Here is a 23,743-nt window from a genome sequence, read left to right as displayed (position 1 = left end):
TATCGGAAATTTTGTCAAAATTTTATTTCTCTATAAAATTTTATTTCTATTGAAAATGTTGTTAAAATTTTATTTCTATAGAAAATTTTGTCAAAATTTTATTTTTGTAGAAAATTTTGTCAAAATTTTATTTCTATAGAAAAGTTTGTTCCTATAGAAAATTTTAACAAAATTTTATTTCTATAGAAAATTTTGTCCAAATTTTATTTATATAGAAAATTTTGTCAAAAAGTTTTATAGAAATAAAATTTTGAGAAGATTTTCTATAGAAATGAAATTTTGACAAATTTTTCTATAGAAATAAAATTTTGTTGAAATTTTCTATAGAAATAAAATTTTGACAAAATTTTCTATATAAATAAAATTTGGACAAAATTTTGTATAGAAATAAAATTTTAACAACATTTTCTATAGAAATAAAAATGTTCAATAATTTTCTAGAGAAATAAAATTTTGACAAAATTTTCGATAGAAATAAAATTTTGTTGAAATTTTCTATAGACATAAAATTTTGACAAACTTTTGTATAAAAATCAAATTTTAACAAAAAATTTAAACAAAAAAAATTGACAAAACTTTCTACAAATTGACAAATTTGTCTATAAAAATAACATTTTAATAAAAAAAATTTTCTATATAAATAAAAAAATTGACAAAACTTTCTATAGAAATAAAATTTTTCAAAAATTTTCTATAGAAATAAAATTTTGTTGAAATTTTCTATAGAAATAAAATTTTGACAAAATTTTCTATAGAAATAAAATTTTGACAAAATTTTCTACAGAAATATAATTTTGACGAAATTTTCTATAGAAACAAAATTTTGATAAAATTTTCTATAGAAATAAAATTTTAACAAAAAATTCCTTAGAAATAAAATTTTGATAAAATTTTCTATAGAAATAAAATTTTAACAAAAAATTCCTTAGAAATAAAATTTTGAGAAAATTTTCTATATAAATAAAATATTGTCAAAATTTCAAATAGAAATAAAATTGTGACAAAATTTTCTATAAAAAATAAAATGTTGACAAAATTTTCTATAGAAATAGAATTGAAATAAATAATAAAAATCATAAGTAGCCTAACTCTTGGCTATTGCCTGAAGTAGAATCTCATCCACTGAACCCTGATATTGACAGGCCACTGTGACCTTATTTTATAGCAAAGAAACAACATTACGTGATATTTCACAAAAAAATATTTTCCAATTTCCTGTACTGTTCAATGTCTTCCGCTACATTCCAAGAGATAGCCTTTTTACCTTCACTTCTCTTTGATTCATCCTTTTTGTACTTTCTGGTGCCTCGTTTAATGCATTCATAATATTCGTAGATCGTTGCATATCAAAGGATAGGGATAAATGTTACAGAAATTTTACCACAATTCTTACAACTTAATGGAAATTTTGTAAATGGAAAAAGTTTTCTTAAGAGAAATTCAAAAATTTTGAAACTCACATTTTTGCATACGTAGGACAAAGCATGCAATGGATAGCGAGAAGATAAGACTGTAGACCGCTCACCACCACAGGTGGGTGGAGCGGACCATTTTATACAGTTTTATTAGCCATAGATAAAAAACTAGAATAAATTGTTGCCCAGTGTGGAATATGGGTTTTATGCACTGAGTCAATCTATCAATGTTAGTTGGACATTTGGGTAACATTTTAGTACCTAAGCTCTAGCCAAAAAAGGCTCCATTAATTCATTTTCGGTTCAGAATGTAGAAAATATTCGTCATGTAATGTATAAACATTTCACATTTGATGTTTCAAGTTATTTCCGTTCGGTATAGGATGAACACTACAACTTTTGGACATTTCGGTACAATTTTAGTACGTAAGCTTCACCAAAAAAGGCTGAACGAATTCATTTTCGTTTCAGAATGTAGAAAATATTCGTCATGTAAAGTATAAACATCTCAAGTATCATGTTTCTAAATCACACCGTTCGGTACAGGATGGATAGTAAAACTTTTGGACCTTTTGGTACAATTTTAGTACCATTTTTAGCAAACAAAGGCTGCATGAATTAATTTTCAGTTCAGAATGTAGAACATATTTGTCATGCCATCTATAAACATATCACACGCCATTTTTATAGTTCACTCCTTTCGGTACAGGATGAATAATAGAACGTTTGGATTTTTTGGTACCATTTTAGTACCTAAGCTTTACCAAAAAACAAAAGAAAGCTACATAAATTCGTTTTCGGTTCAGAATGTAGACAACATTCGTCATGTCATCTATAAACATCTCGCATGTCACTCCGTAGGTACAGGATGAATGGTACAACTTTTGGACATATCGGTACCATTTTAGTACCTAAGCTTCACCAAAAAAAGGCTGAACGAATTCAGTTTCGCTTCAGAATGTAGAATATATTCGTCATGTAAAGTATAAACATCTTAAGTATTATGTTTCTAAATCACACCGTTCGGTACAGGATGGATAGTAAAACTTTTGGACCTTTTTGTACAATTTTAGTACCATTTTTAGCAAACAAAGGCTGCATGAATTCATTTTCAGTTCAGTATGTAGAAAATATTTGTCATCTACAAACATATCGCACGCCATGTTTATAGTTCACTCCTTTCGGTACAGGATGAATAATACAACGTTTGGTACCATTTTAGTACCTAAGCTTTACCAAAAAAGGTTGCATGCATTCATTTTCGGTTCAGAATATAGAAAACATTCGTCATGTCATCTATAAACATCTCGGTAATATTTCTCTACAATTTTAGTAGAAAATTTTATTCCTTTAGCATTTCATATAAAATACATTTCATAAATTTTCAGTAGTACCAGTAGTACTATTCTGTACCATTTGGTACAAAATGGTACATTTTCATCAACGTTCCATTTTGGGGTATTTTCTCATGGCTTTTCAAAGATATACATTTCAAATGCCAGCTACAAGCCTTTCGTCCATAAAATCCCTTTATTGTGCCACTGGCCTATGGATAAAAAAGCATTGCGAAAAAAAAAATGAAATTTAGTTGCTTTTTTTCCGAGTATTACCTGCATATCTTTTTCGATGGCTTATTCTTTTAGCGGACAATGACCACAATTATTGCATATCTTTGTTAAAGAAATGAGAAAAAACCAAGATGGGACAAAGACATAGACAAAGGACTGCAAAATAATGCCATAAGATGGCATAGGATGCTGCATATCTCTTGGGGGAGGAGATGAAATAGCATTTATGCAAAAAAAAAAAAACAAAACCAAAGTAATGAAGGAGGAACATTTTTAATAATTTTTTTTTCATTTCTTTGTGGCAAGAAAAAACAGCAAAAATCCGTTAAAATTTTATAGCTGAACTCGAAAGAATAACGGCCATTTTCATGTAGCTCCGTTAGGCTTTAACTGTCAGTTAACAGAAAATTAACTGCAAATATCTTCTCTCCGGTTAACTTTAAATGAAATTTTTTCAACAGTTAAGATCCTAACTGACGTATGGAATAAATAGGCAACATGACAGATATCTCCACAGTACAGCTTAAAAGTTCGTTAGCTAACGTAGCACTAACAGAGTTTCATCAAAATGGGGGTAAGACAGTTCAGTGGATAAAATATAAAAGAAAATTAAGTGTGAGTGATCAACCATCCATACGAAATTTTGTCAAAATTTTATTTCTATAGAAAATGTTATCAACATTTTATTTCTCTAGAAAATTTTGCCAAAATTAAATTTCTATAGAAAATTTTTTCAAAATTTTATTTCTATGGAAAAATTTTATTTCAATAAAAATGTTTTGTTAAAATTTTATTTCTATAGAAAATTTTGTAAAAATTTTATTTCTATAGAACATTTAGTCAAAATTTTATTTCTGTAGACAATTTTGTCAAAATGTTATTTCTATAGAAATTTTTTCGAAATTTTATTTCTACAGAATGTAAAATATAATAAATTTTGTCAAAATTTTATTTCTCTAGAATATTTTCTCAAATTTTTATTTCTATTGAAAATTTTCTGAAAATTTTATTTCTATAGAAAATTTTGTCAACATTTTATTTCTATACAAAATTTTGTCAACATTTTATTTCTAGAGAAAATTTTGTCAAAATTTTATTTCTATAGAAAATTTTGTCAACATTTTATTTCTATAGAAAATTTTGTCAAAATTTTATTTCTATAGACCATTTAGTCAAAATTTTATTTCTGTAGACAATTTTGTCAAAATGTTATTTCTACAGAAATTTTTTCGAAATTTTATTATAAAATATAATAAATTTTGTCAAAATTTTATATCTCTAAAATAATTTGTCAAATTTTTATTTCTATAGAAAATTTTCTGAAAATTTTATTTCTATAGAAAATTTTGTGCAAATTTTATTTTCATAATAAATTTTGTCAACATTTTATTTCTAGGGAAAATTTTGTCAAAATTTTATTTCTATAGAAAAATTTGTCAACATTTTATTTCTATAGAAAATTTTCTCAAAATTTTATTTCTATAGATTTTTTTTTTCGAAATTTTATTTCTACAGAATATAAAATATAATAAATTTTGTCAAAATTTTATATCTCTAAAATAATTTGTCAAAATTTTATTTCTCTAGAATATTTTCTCAAATTTTTATTTCTATAGAATTTTTTTCTATAGCAAATTTTGTCCAAATTTTATTTTCGTAATAAATTTTGTCAAAATTTTATTTCTTTAGAAAATGTTGTCAAAATTTTATTTCTATAGAAAATTTTGTCAAAATTTAATTTCTATAAAAAATTTTTCCAAAATTTTATTTCTATGCAAAATTTCCTCAAAATTTTATTTCAATAAAATTTTTTTGTTAAAATTTTATTTCTATAGAAAATTTTGTAAAAATTTTATTTCTATAGACCATTTAGTCAAAATTTTATTTCTGTAAACAATTTTATCAAAATGTTATTTCTACAGAAATTTTTTCGAAATTTTATTTCTACAGAATGTAAAATATAATAAATTTTGTCAAAATTTTATATCTCTAAAATAATTTGTCAAAATTTTATTTCTCTAGAATATTTTCTCAAATTTTTATTTCTACAGAAAATTTTGTCAAAATTTTATTTCTATAGAAAATTTTGTCAACATTTTATTTCTATACAAAATTTTGTCAACATTTTATTTCTAGAGAAAATTTTGTCAAAATTTTATTTCTATAGAAAATTTTGTCAACATTTTATTTCTATAGAAAATTTTGTCAAAATTTTATTTCTATAGAAAATTTTGTCAAAATTTTATTTCTATAGAATTTTTTTCTAAATTTTTATTTCTATAGCAAATTTTGTCCAAATTTTATTTTCGTAATAAATTTTGTCAAAATTTTATTTCTTTAGAAAATGTTGTCAAAATTTTATTTCTATAGAAAATTTTGTCAAAATTTAATTTCTATAGAAAATTTTTCCAAAATTTTATTTCTATGGAAAATTTCCTCAAAATTTTATTTCAATAAAAATTTTTTGTTAAAATTTTATTTCTATAGAAAATTTTGTAAAAATTTTATTTCTATAGAACATTTAGTCAAAATTTTATTTCTGTAGACAATTTTGTCAAAATGTTATTTCTATAGAAATTTTTTCGAAATTTTATTTCTACAGAATATAAAATATAATAAATTTTGTCAAAATTTTATATCTCTAAAATAATTTGTCAAAATTTTATTTCTCTAGAATATTTTCTCAAATTTTTATTTCTATAGAAAATTTTCTGAAAATTTTATTTCTATAGAAATTTTTTTCCAAATTTTATTTTCATAATAAATTTTGTCAACATTTTATTTCTAGAGAAAATTTTGTCAAAATTTTATTTCTATAGAAAATTTTGTCAACATTTTATTTCTATAGAAAATTTTGTCAAAATTTTATTTCTATAGAATTTTTTTTTCGAAATTTTATTTCTACAGAATATAAAATATAATAAATTTTGTCAAAATTTTATATCTCTAAAATAATTTGTCAAAATTTTATTTCTATAGAAAATTTTGTCAAAATTTTATTTCTATAGAATTTTTTTCTAAATTTTTATTTCTATAGCAAATTTTGTCCAAATTTTATTTTCGTAATAAATTTTGTCAAAATTTTATTTCTTTAGAAAATGTTGTCAAAATTTTATTTCTATAGAAAATTTTGTCAAAATTTAATTTCTATAGAAAATTTTTCCAAAATTTTATTTCTATGGAAAATTTCCTCAAAATTTTATTTCAATAAAAAAATGTTGTCTAAATTTTATTTCTATAGAACATTTTGTAAAAATTTTATTTCTATAGAACATTTAGACAAAATTTTATTTCTGTAGACAATTTTGTCAAAATGTTATTTCTACAGAAATTTTTTCGAAATTTTATTTCTACAGAATGTAAAATATAATAAATTTTGTCAAAATTTTATATCTCTAAAATAATTTGTCAAAATTTTATTTCTCTAGAATATTTTCTCAAATTTTTATTTCTATAGAAAATTTTCTGAAAATTTTATTTCTATAGAAAATTTTGTGCAAATTTTATTTTCATAATAAATTTTGTCAACATTTTATTTCTAGAGAAAATTTTGTCAAAATTTTATTTCTATAGAAAAATTTGTCAACATTTTATTTCTATAGAAAATTTTGTCAAAATTTTATTTCTATAGAAAATTTTGTCAAAATTTTATTTCTATAGAAAATTTTGGCAAAATTTTATTTCTATAGAAAATGTTGTGAAATTTTTATTTTTATAGAAAATGTCAACAAAATTTTATTTCTCTAAATTAATTTGTCAAAATTTTATTTCTATAGATTTTTTTCGAAATTTTATTTCTATAGAAAATTTTGGCAAAATTTTATTTCTATAGAAAATGTTGTGAAATTTTTATTTTTATAGAAAATGTCAACAAAATTTTATTTCTCTAAATTAATTTGTCAAAATTTTATTTCTATAGAAAATTTTGTCAAAATTTTATTTCTATAGAAAATTTTGGCAAAATTTTATTTCTATAGAAAATGTTGTGAAATTTTTATTTTTATAGAAAATGTCAACAAGATTTTATTTCTCTAAATTAATTTGTCAAAATTTTATTTCTATAGAAAATTTTGTCAAAATTGTATATCTCTCATATAATTTGTCAAAATTTTATTTCTCTAGAATAATTAATAAATAATTAATTTGTCAAAATTTTATTTCTCTAGAATAACACAGGGGAACAAAATTGAATTTTTTTTCGTGTTGATTTGAAATTTGTACCAAATTATTAGTAGTTAGTGGTCGTTGAATCCAAATCTGCTCTTGGTTTTTTTTCTATCAGCTCAATTTTTCGAGATATACCTTTATGTTCAAAATTAAGACACTTCCGCCACATATATTTGAATAACTTGAAAATGGTTCAACTTATTAAATTAAAAAAAAAATTAAGAAAATCCCTTACAATATTCTCTTTAAGCTGTCTTTACATTGTTTTTCAATTTTCCAAGTAGTTTTAGAGATATCGTTCAAGTTTTGCAAAAAAAATTGAATTTTTTGACAAAAAAAAAATTTATACCCTCCACCATAGGATGGGCGTATATTAACTTTGTCATTCCGTTTGTAACACATCGAAATATTGCTCTAAGACCCCATAAAGTATATATTCTGGGTCGTGGTGAAATTCTGAGTCGATCTGAGCATGTCCATCCGTCCGTCCGTCCGTCTGTTGAAATCACGCTAACTTCCGAATGAAACAAGCTATCGACTTGAAACTTGGCACAAGTAGTTGTTACTGATGTAGATAAGATGGTTTGTAAAAGTGGACTATCGGTCCACTTTTACGTATAGCCCCCATATAAACGGACCCCCAAATTTGGCTTGCGAGGCCTCTGAGAGAAGCAAATTTCATCCGATCCGGCTGAAATTTGGTACATGGTGTTAGTATATGGTCTCTAACAACCATGCAAACATTGGTCCATATCAGTCCACTTTTACGTATAGCCCCCATATAAACGGACCCCCAAATTTGGCTTGCGAGGCCTCTAAGAGAAGAAAATTTCATCAGATCCGGCTGAAATTTGGTACATGATGTTGGTATATGGTCTCTAACAACCATGCAAAAATTGGTCCACATCGGTCATAATTATATATAGGCCCCATATAACGGACCCCCAAATTTGGCTTCCCGATCCTCTAAGAGAAAAAAATTCAATCCGATCCGGCTGAAATTTTGTGCATGGTGTTAGTATATGGTCTCTACCAACCATGCAAAAATTGGTCCACATCGGTCCATAATTATATATAGCCCCCATATAAACCGATCTCCCGATTTGACTTACGGAACCTCTAAGAGAAGCAACTTTAATCCGATCCGGCTGAAATTTTGTGCATGGTGTTAGTATATGGTCTCTACCAACGATGCAAAAATTGGTCCACATCGGTCCATAATTATATATAGCCCCCATATAAACCGATCCCCCGATTTGGCTTGCGGAGCCTCTAAAAGAAGCAAATTTCATTCGATCCGGTTGAAATTTGGTACATGGTGTTAGGTTAGGTTAGGTTAGGTGGCAGCCCGATGTATCAGGCTCACTTAGACTATTCAGTCCATTGTGATACCACATTGGTGAACTTCTCTCTTATCACTGAGTGCTGCCCGATTCCATGTTAAGCTCAATGACAAGGGACCTCCTTTTTATAGCCGAGTCCGAACGGCGTTCCACATTGCAGTGAAACCACTTAGAGAAGCTTTGAAACCCTCAGAAATGTCACCAGCATTACTGAGGTGGGATAATCCACCGCTGAAAAACTTTTTGGTGTTCGGTCGAAGCAGGAATCGAACCCATGACCTTGTGTATGCAAGGCGGACATGCTAACCATTGCACCACGGTGGCTCCCCTACATGGTGTTGGTATATGGTCTCTAACAACCATGCAAAATTGGTCAACATCGGTCCATAATTATATATAGCCCCCATATAAACGGACTCCCAAATTTGGCTAGCCGATCCTCTAAGAGAAGCAAATTTCATCCGATCCGGCTGAAATTCAGTACATGGTGTTAGTATATGGTATCTAGCATTCATGCAAAAATTGGCCCACATCGCTCCATAATTATATATAGGCCCCATATAAACCGATCCCACGATTTGGCTTGCCGAGCCTCTAAGAGAAGCAAATTTCATCCGAACCGTTTTAAATTTGGTACATGGTGTTGGTATATGGTCTCTAACAACCGTGCAAAATTTGGTCCACATCGGTCCATAATTATATATAGCCCCCATATAACCGATCCCACGATTTGTCTTGCCGAGCCTCTAACAACCATGCAAAAATTGGTCCACATCGGTCCATAATTATATATAGCCCCCATATAAACCGATCACCAGATTTGACCTCCGGACCCTCTTGAAAGACCAAAATTCAGCTGATTCAGTTAAAATTTGGTACGTGGTTTTAATATATGGCTTCAAACACCCATGCAAAAATTGATCGAAATCGGTCCATAATTATATATAGGCCCCATATAAACCGATCACCAGAGTTGACCTCCGGAGCCCCTTGGAAGAGTAAAATTCATCCGATTCGGTTGAAATTTGGTACGTGATGTTAGTATATGGTATCCAACAACCATGCAGGAATTGGTTCATATCAGTCCATAAGTATATATAGCTCCCATATAAACCGATCCCCAGATTTGACCCCCGGTGCCTTTCGGAGAAGCAAAATCCATCCGATCTGGTTGAAATGTGGTACGTGGTGGTAGTATATGATATTTAACAACCATGCTAAAAGTGCTCCATATCAGTCCATAATCATATATCCCGAGATTTGGTTTTGGAGCCTCTTGGAGGAGCAAATTTCATTCGAGTCAGTTGAAATTTGGTACATTGTGCTAGTATATGACCGTTAACAACCATGCCTAACTAGGTCCATATCGGTCTATAGTTATATATAGCCCTCAGATAAATCGATCCCCAATCACACAAAAATTGGTCCATATCAAGTTCATAATTGTATATAGCCCCCATACATATAAGCGACCCCCATATTTCAATTCTGGTTCTCTACGTATCGTGCAAAAAATCCATTTCGATTCGTAATTATTTGTAGACTTAACTATACATAACTTTTTTGTCTAATATATACCACGTATGGACTAACTCACAATTTAGAAAACGGAAGTTTTAAGATACCACAACCCAAGTAATTCGATTGTGGATGACGATTCAATTTTTTTGCAAAACTTGAACGATATCTCTAAAACTACTTGCAGAATTGAAAAACAATGTAAAGACAGTTTAAAGAGAATATTGTAAGGTATTTTCTTAATTTGTTTTTTAATTTAGTAGAAATTTAATAGAAAATTTCAACAGAATTTTATTTCTATACAAAATTTTTTTCAAACTTTTATTTCTATAGAAATTTTTTTACATAATTTTATTTCTTTAAAAAATTTTCTCAAAATTTTATTTCTATAGAATTTTTTTCGAAATTTTATTTCTATAGCAAATTTTTCTAAATTTTTATTTCTATAGAAAATTTTATCAACATTTTATTTCTCTAGAAAATTTTGCCAAAATTAAATTTCTATAGAAAATTTTTTCAAAATTTTATTTCTATGGAAAAATTTTATTTCAATAAAAAATTTTTGTTAAAATTTTATTTCTATAGAAAATTTTGTAAAAATTTTATTTCTATAGAACATTTAGTCAAAATTTTATTTCAATAGACAATTTTGTCAAAATGTTATTTCTATAGAAATTTTTTCGAAATTTTATTTCTACAGAATATAAAATATAATAAATTTTGTCAAAATTTTATTTCAATAGAGATTTTTTTCCAAATTTTATTTTCATAATAAATTTTGTTAACATTTTATTTCTAGAGAAAATTTTGTCAAAATTTTATTTCTATAAAAAATTTTGTCAACATTTTATTTCTATAGAAAATTTTGTCAAAATTTTATTTCTATAGATTTTTTTTCGAAATTTTATTTCTACAGAATATAAAATAAACAAATTTTGTCAAAATTTTATATCTAAAATAATTTGTCAAAATTTTATTTCTCTAGAATATTTTCTCAAATTTTTATTTCTATAGAATTTTTTTCTAAATTTTTATTTCTATAGCAAATTTTGTCCAAATTTTATTTTCGTAATAAATTTTGTCAAAATTTTATTTCTTTAGAAAATGTTGTCAACATTTTATTTCTATAGAAAATTTTGTCAAAATTTAATTTCTATAGAAAATTTTTCAAAAATTTTACTTCTATAGAATTTTTTTCGAAATTTTATTTCTACAGAATATAAAATATAATAAATTTTGTCAAAATTTTATATCTCTAAAATAATTTGTCAAAATTTTATTTCTCTAGAATATTTTCTCAAATTTTTATTTCTATAGAATTTTTTTCTAAATTTTTATTTCTATAGCAAATTTTGTCCAAGTTTTATTTTCGTAATAAATTTTGTCAAAATTTTATTTCTTTAGAAAATGTTGTCAAAATTTTATTTCTATAGAAAATGTTGTCAAAATTTAATTTCTATAGAAAATTTTTCCAAAATTTTATTTCTATGGAAAATTTCCTCAAAATTGTATTTCAATAAAAAAATTTTGTCTAAATTTTATTTCTATAGAACATTTTGTAAAAATTTTATTTCTATAGAACATTTAGTCACAATTTTACTTCTGTAGACAATTTTGTCAAAATGTTATTTCTATAGAATTTTTTTCGAAATTTTATTTCTACAGAATATAAAATAATTTTGCCAAAATTTTATATCTCTAAAATAATTTGTCAAAATTTTATTTCTATAGAAAATTGTGTCAAAATTTTATTTCTATAGAAAAATTTGTCAAAATTTAATTTCTATAGAAAATTTTTCCAAAATTTTATTTCTATGGGAAATTTCCTCAACATTTTATTTCAATAAAAATTTTTTATCAAAATTTAATTTCTATAGAATATTTTTCCAAAATTTTATTTCTATGGAAAATTTCTTCAAACATTTTATTTCAATAAAAAAATTTTGTCTAAATTTTATTTCTATAGAACATTTTGTAAAAATTTTATTTCTATAGAACATTTAGTCACAATTTTACTTCTGTAGACAATTTTGTCAAAATTTTATTTCTATAGAAATTTTTTTCGAAATTTTATTTCTACAGAATATAAAATATAATAAATTTTGTCAAAATTTTATATCTCTAAAATAATTTGTCAAAATTTTATTTCTCTAGAATATTTTCTCAAATTTTTATTTCTATAGAAAGGTTTTCTAAATTTTTATTTCTATAGAAGATTTTGTCCAAATTTTATTTTCATAATAAATTTTGTCAAAATTGTATTTCTATAGAACATTTAGTCAAAATTTTATTTCTGTAGACAATTTTGTCAAAATGTTATTTCTATAGAAATTTTTTCGAAATTTATTTTCTACAGAATATAAAATAATTTTGCCAAAATTTTATATCTCTAAAATAATTTGTCAAAATTTTATTTCTCTAGAATATTTTCTCAAATTTTTATTTCCATAGAAAATTTTGTCCAAATTTTATTTTGATAATAAATTTTGTCAAAATTTTATTCTATAGAAAAATTTGTCAAAATTTAATTTCTATAGAAAATTTTTCCAAAATTTTATTTCTATGGAAAATTTCCTCAACATTTTATTGCAATAAAAATTTTTTGTCAAAATTTTATTTCTATAGAAAATTTTGTAAAAATTGTATTTCTATAGAACATTTAGTCAAAATTTTATTTCTGTAGACAATTTTGTCAAAATGTTATTTCTATAGAATTTTTTCGAAATTTTATTTCTACAGAATATAAAATATAATAAATTTTGTCAACATTTTATATCTCTAAAATAATTTGTCAAAATATTATTTCTCTAGAATATTTTCTCAAATTTTTATTTCTATAGAAAATTTTCTGAAAATTTTATTTCTATAGAAAATTTTTCTAAATTTTTATTTCTATAGAAAATGTTATCCAAATTTTATTTTCATAATAAATTTTGTCAATATTTTATTTCTATAGAAAATGTTGTGAAATTTTTATTTTTATAGAAAATGTCAACAAAATTTTATTTCTCTAAATTAATTTGTCAAAATTTCATTTCTATAGAAAATTTTGTCAAAATTTTATATCTCTCGTATAATTTGTCACAATTTTATTTCTCTAGATTAATTTGTCAAAATTTTATTCTATAGAAAATTTCAACAAAATTTTATTTCTATAGAAAATTTCAACAAAATTTTATTTCTATAGAAGATTTTTTCAATCTTTTATTTCTATAGAAATTTTTTTTACATAATTTTATTTCTTTAAAAAATTTTCTCAAAATTTTATTTCTATAGCAAATTTTTCTAAGTTTTTATTTCTATAGAAAAATTTTCAAAATTTTTACTATTTTTGGTAGAATGCTGCCAACTGTGGCAACACTGTTAAGCCTTGTGTTAGCAATACTCATTGTGTTAGCAACACTGTTTTGACAACAGCTGTAGTCATTGACAACCGGAAGTATTTGTTAAATCAATATAAAAAAAAATTGATTTTCAAACCAAAAGTGTTTTAGATTTTCCTTCGTCATTTCGTAAACATTTTGTGAATAACCGCAAAATGGGTAAAAAAGCCAAAAAAGAAAAGAAACCCAAAGATGATCCCAATAAATTAACCCAAGTGGATAGAACTTTTTATGAGCTGACCATAACGGATTTAAATCAAAAATTAGCACGTCTGCGAAGTCATTTGGTGACATTGGATGAAAATAATGTCAATCTCAAGGACCAATTGAAAACCATAACCGAAGAACGTACAGACATTGCAGCCCATTTGGAGAAGGCATTGGCTGAACGCACTGATACCATAACCGAATTGGAAGAACGTTTGGTGGAAATAACGAAGGTGCGAAATAAAGAGAAGGCGGAAGCTGCCGAACAGATAAGAGAGTTGGAAGGAAAATATAAAGCCATGCATGACCAATTGACTTCAGAGATTAAGCTGCTCAATGGTAAACTGAATTCCTTGGATGAATTTCGTATCCAAAGAGATGTTCTAATGGCCAAATTCGATGACCAAGAGGCAGAGGCCAAAGAAAAGGAACGATTGCATCAGGAACTCATCTACAATATGGAACAAAAGGCTGTGGTGGAAAAGGATGCCCTGAAAAAGGAGGTTGAAGCCAAACTCCTTCAAGTCTCTGAAGACTTCACACGATCCAGTGAAATACGTAATGCTGGCTATACACGGCGTCTGATACGCGAAAATATTGCTTTGCAAAAAGAAATTGATTCGTTGGTCTTATCACAAATCCGTATGCAAGAGGAGCACAAGGAGAACTTGGCTAAACGCCAAGAAATGGCCGAACAATTTGCCACCATGGATCAAGTGAAAGAGGAGCTTATACGCAGTTCCCAAAATAAAATCAAAATCATCGAGAAACTTACCGATAACTATGAGCGCCTAAAGGCCAAACATGTGGAGCTCATCAAGTACAGGGGGCTCTATGAGAACCTAGCCAAACGTGATGTCTGTGAACGTTTCACCCTAAACGATATGGCCAAAAAGCTGGCAATTTTGAGTCAACGTGTTGAGAGTTTGAAAATGGAAAAAAATCGCCTTCTCAATCAGCATGAGCAAAATGAGCTGGAAATTCTGCGATTAAAGGGTGTCCTGCAACAGATTAGGACCACCGTCCAGGTGGCCATTAATGCCATTGAGGAGACTAAACACCCAGATTCTCAAAGATCTCAGGGCCCCGAAGGAGAGACTCCATCAGATGCCATAGCCTTAAGGAAACTCCAGCGGAAAGATCTATTAAAGGAGCTATTGGAAATTGTCACTAGCCAAACTGAAGACATTGCCGACAGCATCTCTGTGGCCTCGCCTAGTGCATCGAAATCGTCCATCTATCGTCCTGGACGTATGGGTTTTATGACCCGCTCCACATCCACTCTAATGGAAATATTCAAACGTGATGTCCATAAATTGGTCTCAGCTGAAATTCTAGCCTCGGCCTATCAGTCGAAAAAAGAGGAGGGTAAAATAATACCCAAAGATCGTCTAAGTGAAGCCGGGTCCATTATCGATGTACAAATGGGTTCCACTTTATATGTTTCCGATTCGCATGATGAAATGGATATGGCCGCCCAAGATGCAGCTGCTGAACCTGAGGATATGGGTGAAGAGGGCAGTACCAGTGAATATGATGAAGCCCCAACGGCAACACAAGGTCAAGGCCAACGGAAATCTATGCTACAACGTGCCCCATCGATTGCCACCTCTGGGGAATTATCCATGGATCGAGATTCAAATTCACCTGCAGGAGACAGGGCGACAATTGGTGGTGGTGGTGGTGCAACAACGGCCGATGCTATATCGCGTGGTTCACGTATTTCTCGTATGTCACGGCAAAAGAGTTTGCCTCAAACCGATGATGAGGCCTTTTCGATAAATTTGTTTTACTAAAATTTTAATGTCAGTTGTCAGTATTGGCTTTTTTTTTACTTTTTTAAATAAACAAGCCTCTTACCTATACAATTGAAAAGCGTTTTTAATACCTGGGGATATACGTAATAAAATTATTTAAAATTACGCAAAAAAAACCATATAATTCAATAGTGTTCCTGTTTGGGCATTTATATATAAAAAAACATTAGAAAAATTTCCTATTCAAGCTTTGTTTCATCTTCATTTTCAGGGTCCTTCGGTACAGACTGAGAAATGCGGCCAATCAATTGGTGATACTTGGGATTGTATATACGAAACAAGTGGTTCACCGAATAAAAATCGCACAGATGTCTCACAGGAAATTGGTCCTGGTTGTCGTTGTGGATGTATTGTCCACTTAGGGTCCTCTAAACCAAAGCGAATAATTGCTGGGGCAACTCAAAGTTGTCCAGGAAGATCGTTTTGGTTGTTACAGGTAAGAAATTAAGAAACATGTATTTCCAATATTTCGGTAAATATCCGTAAAAGAATGAATTAAGAATTATTTAAAACAAAAAGAAAAATGAAATTGGAAAAATCAAAAATTTAGGTTTTTATTAAAAAATCAATCAAACTACTTTTTTTCATTCTGATTACAATTCATAGTGTGAGAGTAACAATCAATAGTTTGAATAGTTTGAGAGTTACAATCTTTAGTTCCCATTGTATTAAAGCATAGTTTGAGAGTAACAGAGCAATTAAAATGTTGACGGCCTCAAACATAGAGCGCTACTACAATTGAATGCAATTTTGTCTTTTATGCTAAATGAATTGCATTCCAAATGAATCCTTTAAATTGGCGTTTCCCATTCTTTTTGTTTTTCTCATTCTTTTTGTTTTTCTGTGACAAACAAATACCCAATAGCAATTATGGCAAATGGGATGTCGTGTTTAATTTTTTTTCCATATCTCGTTTTTCAAAATCCCCATATGAAGACATGAGAAGTTTTTGTGGTATCTCAGTTTTGTTACAATTGGAAATAGTTTCAAAAGCACTGATTATAAAGTGAAAGAGTTTGTTCGTGTATATCATAAACGTGGTAGGGGTAATGTACTACTTACAACACCAAGTTTAATCAAGAGAAAGACTAAATGCTCAATCTTACACCATATTCCAAAATGCTAAGAGCAAATGTAAATGTGTGTGGGTGAGTTCATGGGTTTGTAAGCAATAAGCAAAATTTACTGAGCATACTTACACACACCCACACTGAATTAGTACACAAAGACGTATTATATTTTTAAGTAATATCTGTACATTAACAAAGATGTTAATTTTATTTAAATTAACATCTTTATTAAATATAAATAATATTTAATTAAAATATTCCATAGAAATAAAATTTTGCAAAAATGTTCTATAGAAATACAATTTTGAAAAAAAAATTGTATAGAAATAAAACTTTAGCAAAATTTTCTATAGAAATATAATTTTTACAGAATTTTCTATAGGAATCAAATTTTAACAAAATTTACTATAGAAATAAAATGTTGACAAAATTTTCTATAGAAATACAATTTTGACAAAAATTTCTACAGTATTAAAATTTTATAAAAATTTTCTATAGAAGTCAAATATTGCAAAAAGTTTTTTATAGAGATAAAATCTTGACAACATTTTCTATAGAAATAAAATGTTGACAAAATTTTCTATAGTGCAAAAATTTTGCAAAAATTTTCTATAGAAATAAAATTTGAAAAAAAAAAAACTTCTTTAGAAATAAAATTTGCAAAAATTTTCTTTAGAAATAAAATTTGCCAAAATTTTCTTTAGAAATAAAATTTTGCTGAAATTTTCTATAGAAATAAAATTTTCAAAAATTTTCTTTAGAAATAAAATTTGCAAAAATGTTCTATAGAAGTAAAATTTTGCAAAAGTTTTCAATAGAAATTACTATTAATTTTTTATAAAAATAAAATTTTGACAAAAGTTTCTATAGAAATAAAATTTAAAAAAAAAATTTAAAAACTTTCTATAGATATAAAATTTTGACAACATTTTGAATAGAAGTTTTGCAAAAACTTTCTATAGAAATAAAATTTTGCAAAAAATTTTCTATAGAAATAAAATTTTGATAAAACTTTGTATAGAAAAAGAATTTTGACAAAATTTTCTATAGAAATAAAATTAAACAAAACAAGTAAGGAAAGTCTAAAGTCGGGCGGGGCCGACTATATTATACCCTGCACCACTTTGTTGATCTAAATTTACGATACCATATCACATCTGTCAAATGTGTTGGGTGCTATATATAAAGGTTTGTCCCAAATACATACATTTAAAAATCACTCGATCTGGACAGAATTTGATAGACTCTACAAAATCTATAGACTTAAAATTTAAGTCGGCTAATGCACTAGGGTGGAACACAATGTTAGTAAAAAAATATGGGAAACATATAAATCTGAAGCAATTTTAAGGAAATTTCGCAAAAGTTTATTTATGAATTATCGCTCGATATATATGTATTAGAAGTTTAAGGAAATTAGGGTCATTTTTTCAATTTTACAAGGAAAATGTTGGTATTTTGACCATTTTTGTCGAAATCAGAAAAACATATATATGGGAGCTATATCTAAATCTGAACCGATTCCAACCAAATTTGGCACGCATAGCAACAATGCTAATTCTACTCCCTGTGCAAAATTTCAACTAAATCGGAGAAAAAAATTAGCCTCTGTGGTCATATGAGTGTAAATCGGGCGAAAGCTATATATGGGAGCTATATCTAAATCTGAACCGATTTCCACCAAATTTGACACGCATAGCTGTAATGCTAATTCTACTCCCTGTGCAAAATTTCAACTAAATCGGAGCAAAAAATTGGCCTCTGTGGACAAAGGAGAGTAAATCGGGCGAAAGCTATATATGGGAGCTATATCTAAATCTGAACCGATTTCCACCAAATTTGACACGGATAGCTATAATGCTAATTCTACTCCCTGTGCAAAATTTCAACTAAATCGGAGCAAAAAATTGGCCTCTGTGGACAAAGGAGTGTAAATCGGGCGAAAGCTATATATGGGAGCTATATCTACATCTGAACCGATTTGGATGATATATTGCAAGTTTTTCGAGACTCATAAAATATTGAGATGTACGGAATTTGAGGAAGATCGGTTGATATACACGCCAATTATGACCAGATCGGTGAAAAATATATATGGCAGCTATATCTAAATCTGAACCGATTTTTTCCAAAATCAATAGGGATCGTCTTTTAGCCGAAACAGGACCCCATACCAAATTTTAGGACAATCGGACTAAAACTGCGAGCTGTACTTTGCACACAAAAATACATCAACAGACAGACAGACAGACGGACAGACAGACAGACGGACATCGCTAAATCGACTCAGAATTTAATTCTAAGACGATCGGTATACTAAACGATGGGTCTCAGACCTTTCCTTCTTGGCGTTACATACAAATGCACAAACTTATTATACCCTGTACCACAGTAGTGGTGAAGGGTATAAAAATGTGACAAAATTTCTAAACAATTTTTATATAAATACAAGTTTGACCAAATTGTGACAAAATTTTGAATAGAAATTTTGCAAAAATTTTCTATAAAAATAAAGTCTTGCAACAATTTTCTATAGAAATAAAATTTTGACAAAATTTTGTAGAGAAAAAGAATTTTGACAAAATTTTCCATAGTAATAAAATTAAAAAAAAATAGATATAAAAATGTGACAAAATTTCTAAACAATTTTTATAGAAATACAAGTTTGACTAAAATTTGACAAAGTTTCTATAGAAATAAAATTTTAACAAAATTTTCTATAGATATAAAATATTGACAACATTTTGAATAGAAGTTTTGCAAAAACTTTCTACAGAAATAAAATTTTGCAAAAATTTTCTATAGAAATAAAATTTTGACAAAATTTTGTAGAGAAAAAGAATTTTGACAAAATTTTCCATAGTAATAAAATTAAAAAAAAAAAGTAGAAATAAAAATAAAAATGTAACAAGACTTCTAAACAATGTTTATAGAAATACAAGTTTTACCAAATTTTCTATAGAAATAAAATTTTGACAAAAGTTTCTATAGAAATACAATTTTAACAAAATTTTCTATAAATATAAAATTTTGACAAAATTTTGAATAGAAATTTTGCAAAAACTTTCTATAGAAAAAAAATTTACAAAAATTTTCTATAGAAATAAAATTTTGACAAAATTTACTACAGAAAAAGAATTTTGACAAAATTTTCTATAGAAACAAAATTAAAAAAAATAGAAATAAAAATGTGACAAAATTCCTAAACAATTTTTATAGAAATACAAGTTTGACCAAATTGTGACAAAATTTTGAATAGAAATTTTGCAAAAATTTTCTATAAAAATAAAATTTTGCAACAATTTTCTATAGAAATAAAATTTTGACAAAATTTTGTAGAGAAAAAGAATTTTGACAAAATTTTCCATAGTAATAAAATTAAAAAAAAAATAAAAATAAAAATGTGATAAAATTTCTAAACAATTTTTATAGAAATACAAGTTTGACCAAAATTTGACAAAGTTTCTATAGAAATAAAATTTTAACAAAATTTTCTATAGATATAAAATTTTGACAAAATTTTGAATAGAAGTTTTGCAAAAACTTTCCACAGAAATAAAATTTTGCAAAAAATTTCTATAGAAATAAAATTTTGACAACATTTTGTAGAGAAAAAGAATTTTGACAAAATTTTCCATAGTATTAAAATAAAAATGTGACAAAATTTCTAAACAATTTTTATAGAAATACAAGTTTGACCAAATTTTCTATAAAAAAAAAATGACAAAAGTTTCTATAGAAATAAAATGTTAACACAATTTTCTATAGATATAAAATTTTGACAAAATTTTGAATAGAAATTTTGCAAAAACTTTCTAAGAAATGAAATTTTGCAAAAATTTTCTATAGAAATAAAATTTTGACAAAATTTTCTACAGAAAAAGAATTTTGACAAAATTTTCTATAGAAACAAAATTAAAAAAAAAATAGAAATAACAAGTATATACGGCCGTAAGTTCGGCCAGGCCGAAGCTTATGTACCCTCCATCATGGATTGCGTAGAAACTTCTTCTAAACACTGCCACCCACAATCGATACCTTGCCTCGCCGATGGCAAGGTATCTTAAAACCTCCTAAGTAGACATAAAATTTTGACAAAATTTTCTACAGAAATAAAATTTTAACAAAATTTTCTATAGAAATAAAATTTTCACAAAATTTTCTACCGAAATAAAAATTTTCACAAAATTTTCTATAGAAAGAAAATTTTGACAAAAATGTCTACAGAAATAAAATTTTAACAAAATTTTCTATAGAAATAAACTATTGACAAAATTTTCTATAGAAATAAAATCTTGGTAGATTATTTTTGGCTCGAGTGGCAACCATGATTATGAACCGAATAAAATTTGAACAAAATTTTCTATAGAAATAAAATTTTGACAATGATGAAAATTTTATTATGAACCGAATAAAATTTTAACAAAATTTTCTCTAGAAATAAAATTTTGACAAAATTTTCTATAGAAATAAAATTTTGGTAGATTATTTTTGGCTCTAGTGGCAACCATGATTATGAACCGATATGGACCAATTTTTGTGTGATTGGACCAATTTTGGTATGGTTGTTAGCGACCATATACTAACACCACGTTCCTAATTTGAAACGGATCGGATGAATTTTGCTCCTCCAAGAGGCTCCGGAGGTCAAATCTGGAGAACGTTTTATATGGGGGCTATATATAATTATGGAGCGATATGGACCAATTTTTGCCAATACCATGTACCAAATTTCAGCCGGATCGGATGAAATTTGCTTCTCTTAGAGGCTCCGCAACCCAAATCTGGGGATCGGTTTATATGGGATATATATATAAGTATGGACCGATGTGGACCAATTTTTGCATGATTGTTAGAGACCATCTACCAACACCATGTACCAAATTTCAGCCGGATCGGATGAAATATGCTTCTCTTAGAGGCTCCACAAGCCAAATCTGGGGATCGGTTAATATGGGGCTATATATAATTAAGGACCGATATGGACCAATTTTTGCATGGTTGTTAGAGACCATATACCAACACCATGAACCAAATTTCAGCCGGATCGGATGAAATATGCTTCTCTTAGAGGCTCCACAAACCAAATCTGGGGATCGGTTTATATGGGGGCTATATATAATTATGGACCGATGTGGACCAATTTTTGCATGGTTGTTAGAGACCATATACCAACATCATGTACCAAATTTCAGCCGGATCGGATGAAATTTGCTTCTCTTTGAGGCTCCGCAAGCCAAATCTGGGGCCAAATCACCGCAGTCGAAATCGAGTACTTTGCTATCGTAATGTAGTTTACGCGGATCACCGCAGTCGTTATCGAATTGTTTCTACTCGAAGTTGAACACGATAGGTAGCATGCTATCGAAATCAACGTACGTAGTATTTTTGCGCGAAAAAAGGTAAACAAAAAGATACGAGAAGTTTGTGAAAATGTAAGTATTATTTTATTTTGGCAAAAATACATTTAATAAAATATAATATTACATGCATTTAGGGAAACGGATCAAAAAATAAAGTGCTCAACAGCCGCTTCAAAAAAAAACTGTAACAAAGTAAACGCAAAACAAAAAGAAGTACTGGCACAATTTATGGTGGAACACCCGGATCTAGCCAAGAATAAATTAAAAAACTGTGCTCAAGCTAAAGTCAAGAGCCACAACTTATGGCGCGAGTTGACTACCAAACTAAATTCCTGGGGCCCTCCAGTGAAAGATGTGACAAGTTGGCGCAAGGTGTATGCCGATCAAAAGCATAATACAAAAAAAAAACTCTCGCACAACAAGGCCTCGAAAAAAAAACTGGTGGCGGCCCATATGATCAAATAATGCTTACTGTTGCAGAGGAGCAAATTGTGGAAGCAGCTGGGCTAACTGCGGCTGTAGCTGGATTAAGAAATGTCGAGTGTTTCGGAAGTGCCACCAATCGAACTTGTGCCGAAAATGAGAATATACCCACAAACGAAAAAAGCATTAGTGGTACATCGGAAAGTGAATTTTGAGATATTGAAATTGAGTTGCCCACAACTTCAAAAAGACGTATATCCACAAAAAAGATTGATGAAAAACATACCAAGATAGACCTTGTTAAAGAAAACATTGACCAATTGAGCAAGTTGATTGACATTAAAGAGCGGTCACTTAAAATAAAAGAGGAAACTAATCGTAAGCTAGATAAATTGATCTCTCTTAAGGAACAAGCCTTCAAATTGAAACAAATGGAGTTTGACGGAAGCATAGCCTGTAAACGAATTGACCTACAAATAAAAACATTGGAGCTTGACGCGCTGAAATCAAATTCCCTTTGAGGAGAATTAAATAAATTTGCTTTTTATTGCGGTCGGGTTAGTATTCGAATTACTTTTGCCTCAATATCGTTTTATAGCTTTTTTTTATTTTCAGATCCTTTCATTTTTTATTGAATTTAATGAATGAAATTGTCATTCTCTGGCTGATCGATTTACCTCCATGATCTCATAACCACTTAAATGTGATGAACAGTTTTAATACGTATAGTTTTTATCAAAGAATGGAAATTCGTTTTTGTTTCGTTTCATTTTTTTATTAAAGTACGTAGTACTTGTCAATACATAAAATGTATTTTTGTTTACTAAGTTTTTTTTTTTTTTTTAATAAAGCCATTTTTTAAATGTTATTTAAAGAAATTTTTATTTGGTCCCTTATTTTTTCACCAATTTTTATCAAACGGGTTTCCCCGCCAGTATATACTTCAAGGCTGCAAGGCTCGCTAGAATGCACATGTGTGTACATAGCCACATTAAACATTATACATATATTGTGCAAAGCAGCGCATACATTTCCAAATAGTGCCATTTTTTCGGGAGTGTATCGACTTCTTCTCTCATTGCATAGGATTCTCCATCGAGCTTTTAAAACTCCTATTGTGCGTTCTATAATACACCTAGCCTTTGCATGAACTCCATTAAAATAGGCTTCTGTAGACCCTTCAGCAGCAACAGCATATGGAACTACACACCAGGGCTCTGTGGGATATCCAGAGTCACCTAATAATAAATATATGTGAATATTTACAATAAGCCCAATAATATAATATTTACCAAGAACCCAAACGTTTAAACCGTTCTCTGTGTACAGTTGCTCCAGTAAACTTCGTTCTTCAGAGTGCTTCCACACAAAACTGTCGTGCGAAGCACCACCGTACTTTGAATTTATGGCCAGTACTTTGTACTTGTGGTCACAAATCTAAATGTTTTACAAAACTGTTAACAGATAAA

General features: G+C 27.8%; 2 protein-coding genes across 2 annotated transcripts in view; both read left to right on the top strand.

The window, feature by feature from the left end:
* gogo (thrombospondin-1 like protein golden goal) overlaps positions 1-23,743 on the top strand; it is a 71,365-nt gene that overhangs the window by 22,941 nt on the left and 24,681 nt on the right. The window contains exon 4 of the mRNA XM_075306620.1: positions 15,630-15,854. Coding sequence (XP_075162735.1) covers positions 15,630-15,854 — 225 coding nt within the window. The remainder of the gene's footprint in view (positions 1-15,629; positions 15,855-23,743) is intronic.
* LOC142236230 (uncharacterized) lies at positions 13,451-15,469 on the top strand. The gene has a single exon (XM_075307492.1). The coding sequence runs from the start codon at positions 13,550-13,552 to the stop codon at positions 15,395-15,397; it is 1,848 nt and encodes a 615-aa protein (XP_075163607.1). The 5' UTR covers positions 13,451-13,549; the 3' UTR covers positions 15,398-15,469.

Source organism: Haematobia irritans, chromosome 4 (genome assembly GCF_050003625.1).
Source record: "Haematobia irritans isolate KBUSLIRL chromosome 4, ASM5000362v1, whole genome shotgun sequence".
NCBI classification, from domain to species: Eukaryota; Metazoa; Arthropoda; class Insecta; order Diptera; family Muscidae; genus Haematobia; species Haematobia irritans.
Note: the sequence above shows the minus strand (reverse complement) of the source record. Positions and strands in the feature narration are given on the sequence as shown.

What these genes read in the sequence shown, in the direction of transcription:
- LOC142236230 (XM_075307492.1), top strand. Translation starts at nt 13,550, where the DNA reads ATGGGTAAAAAAGCCAAAAAAGAAAAGAAACCCAAAGATGATCCCAAT.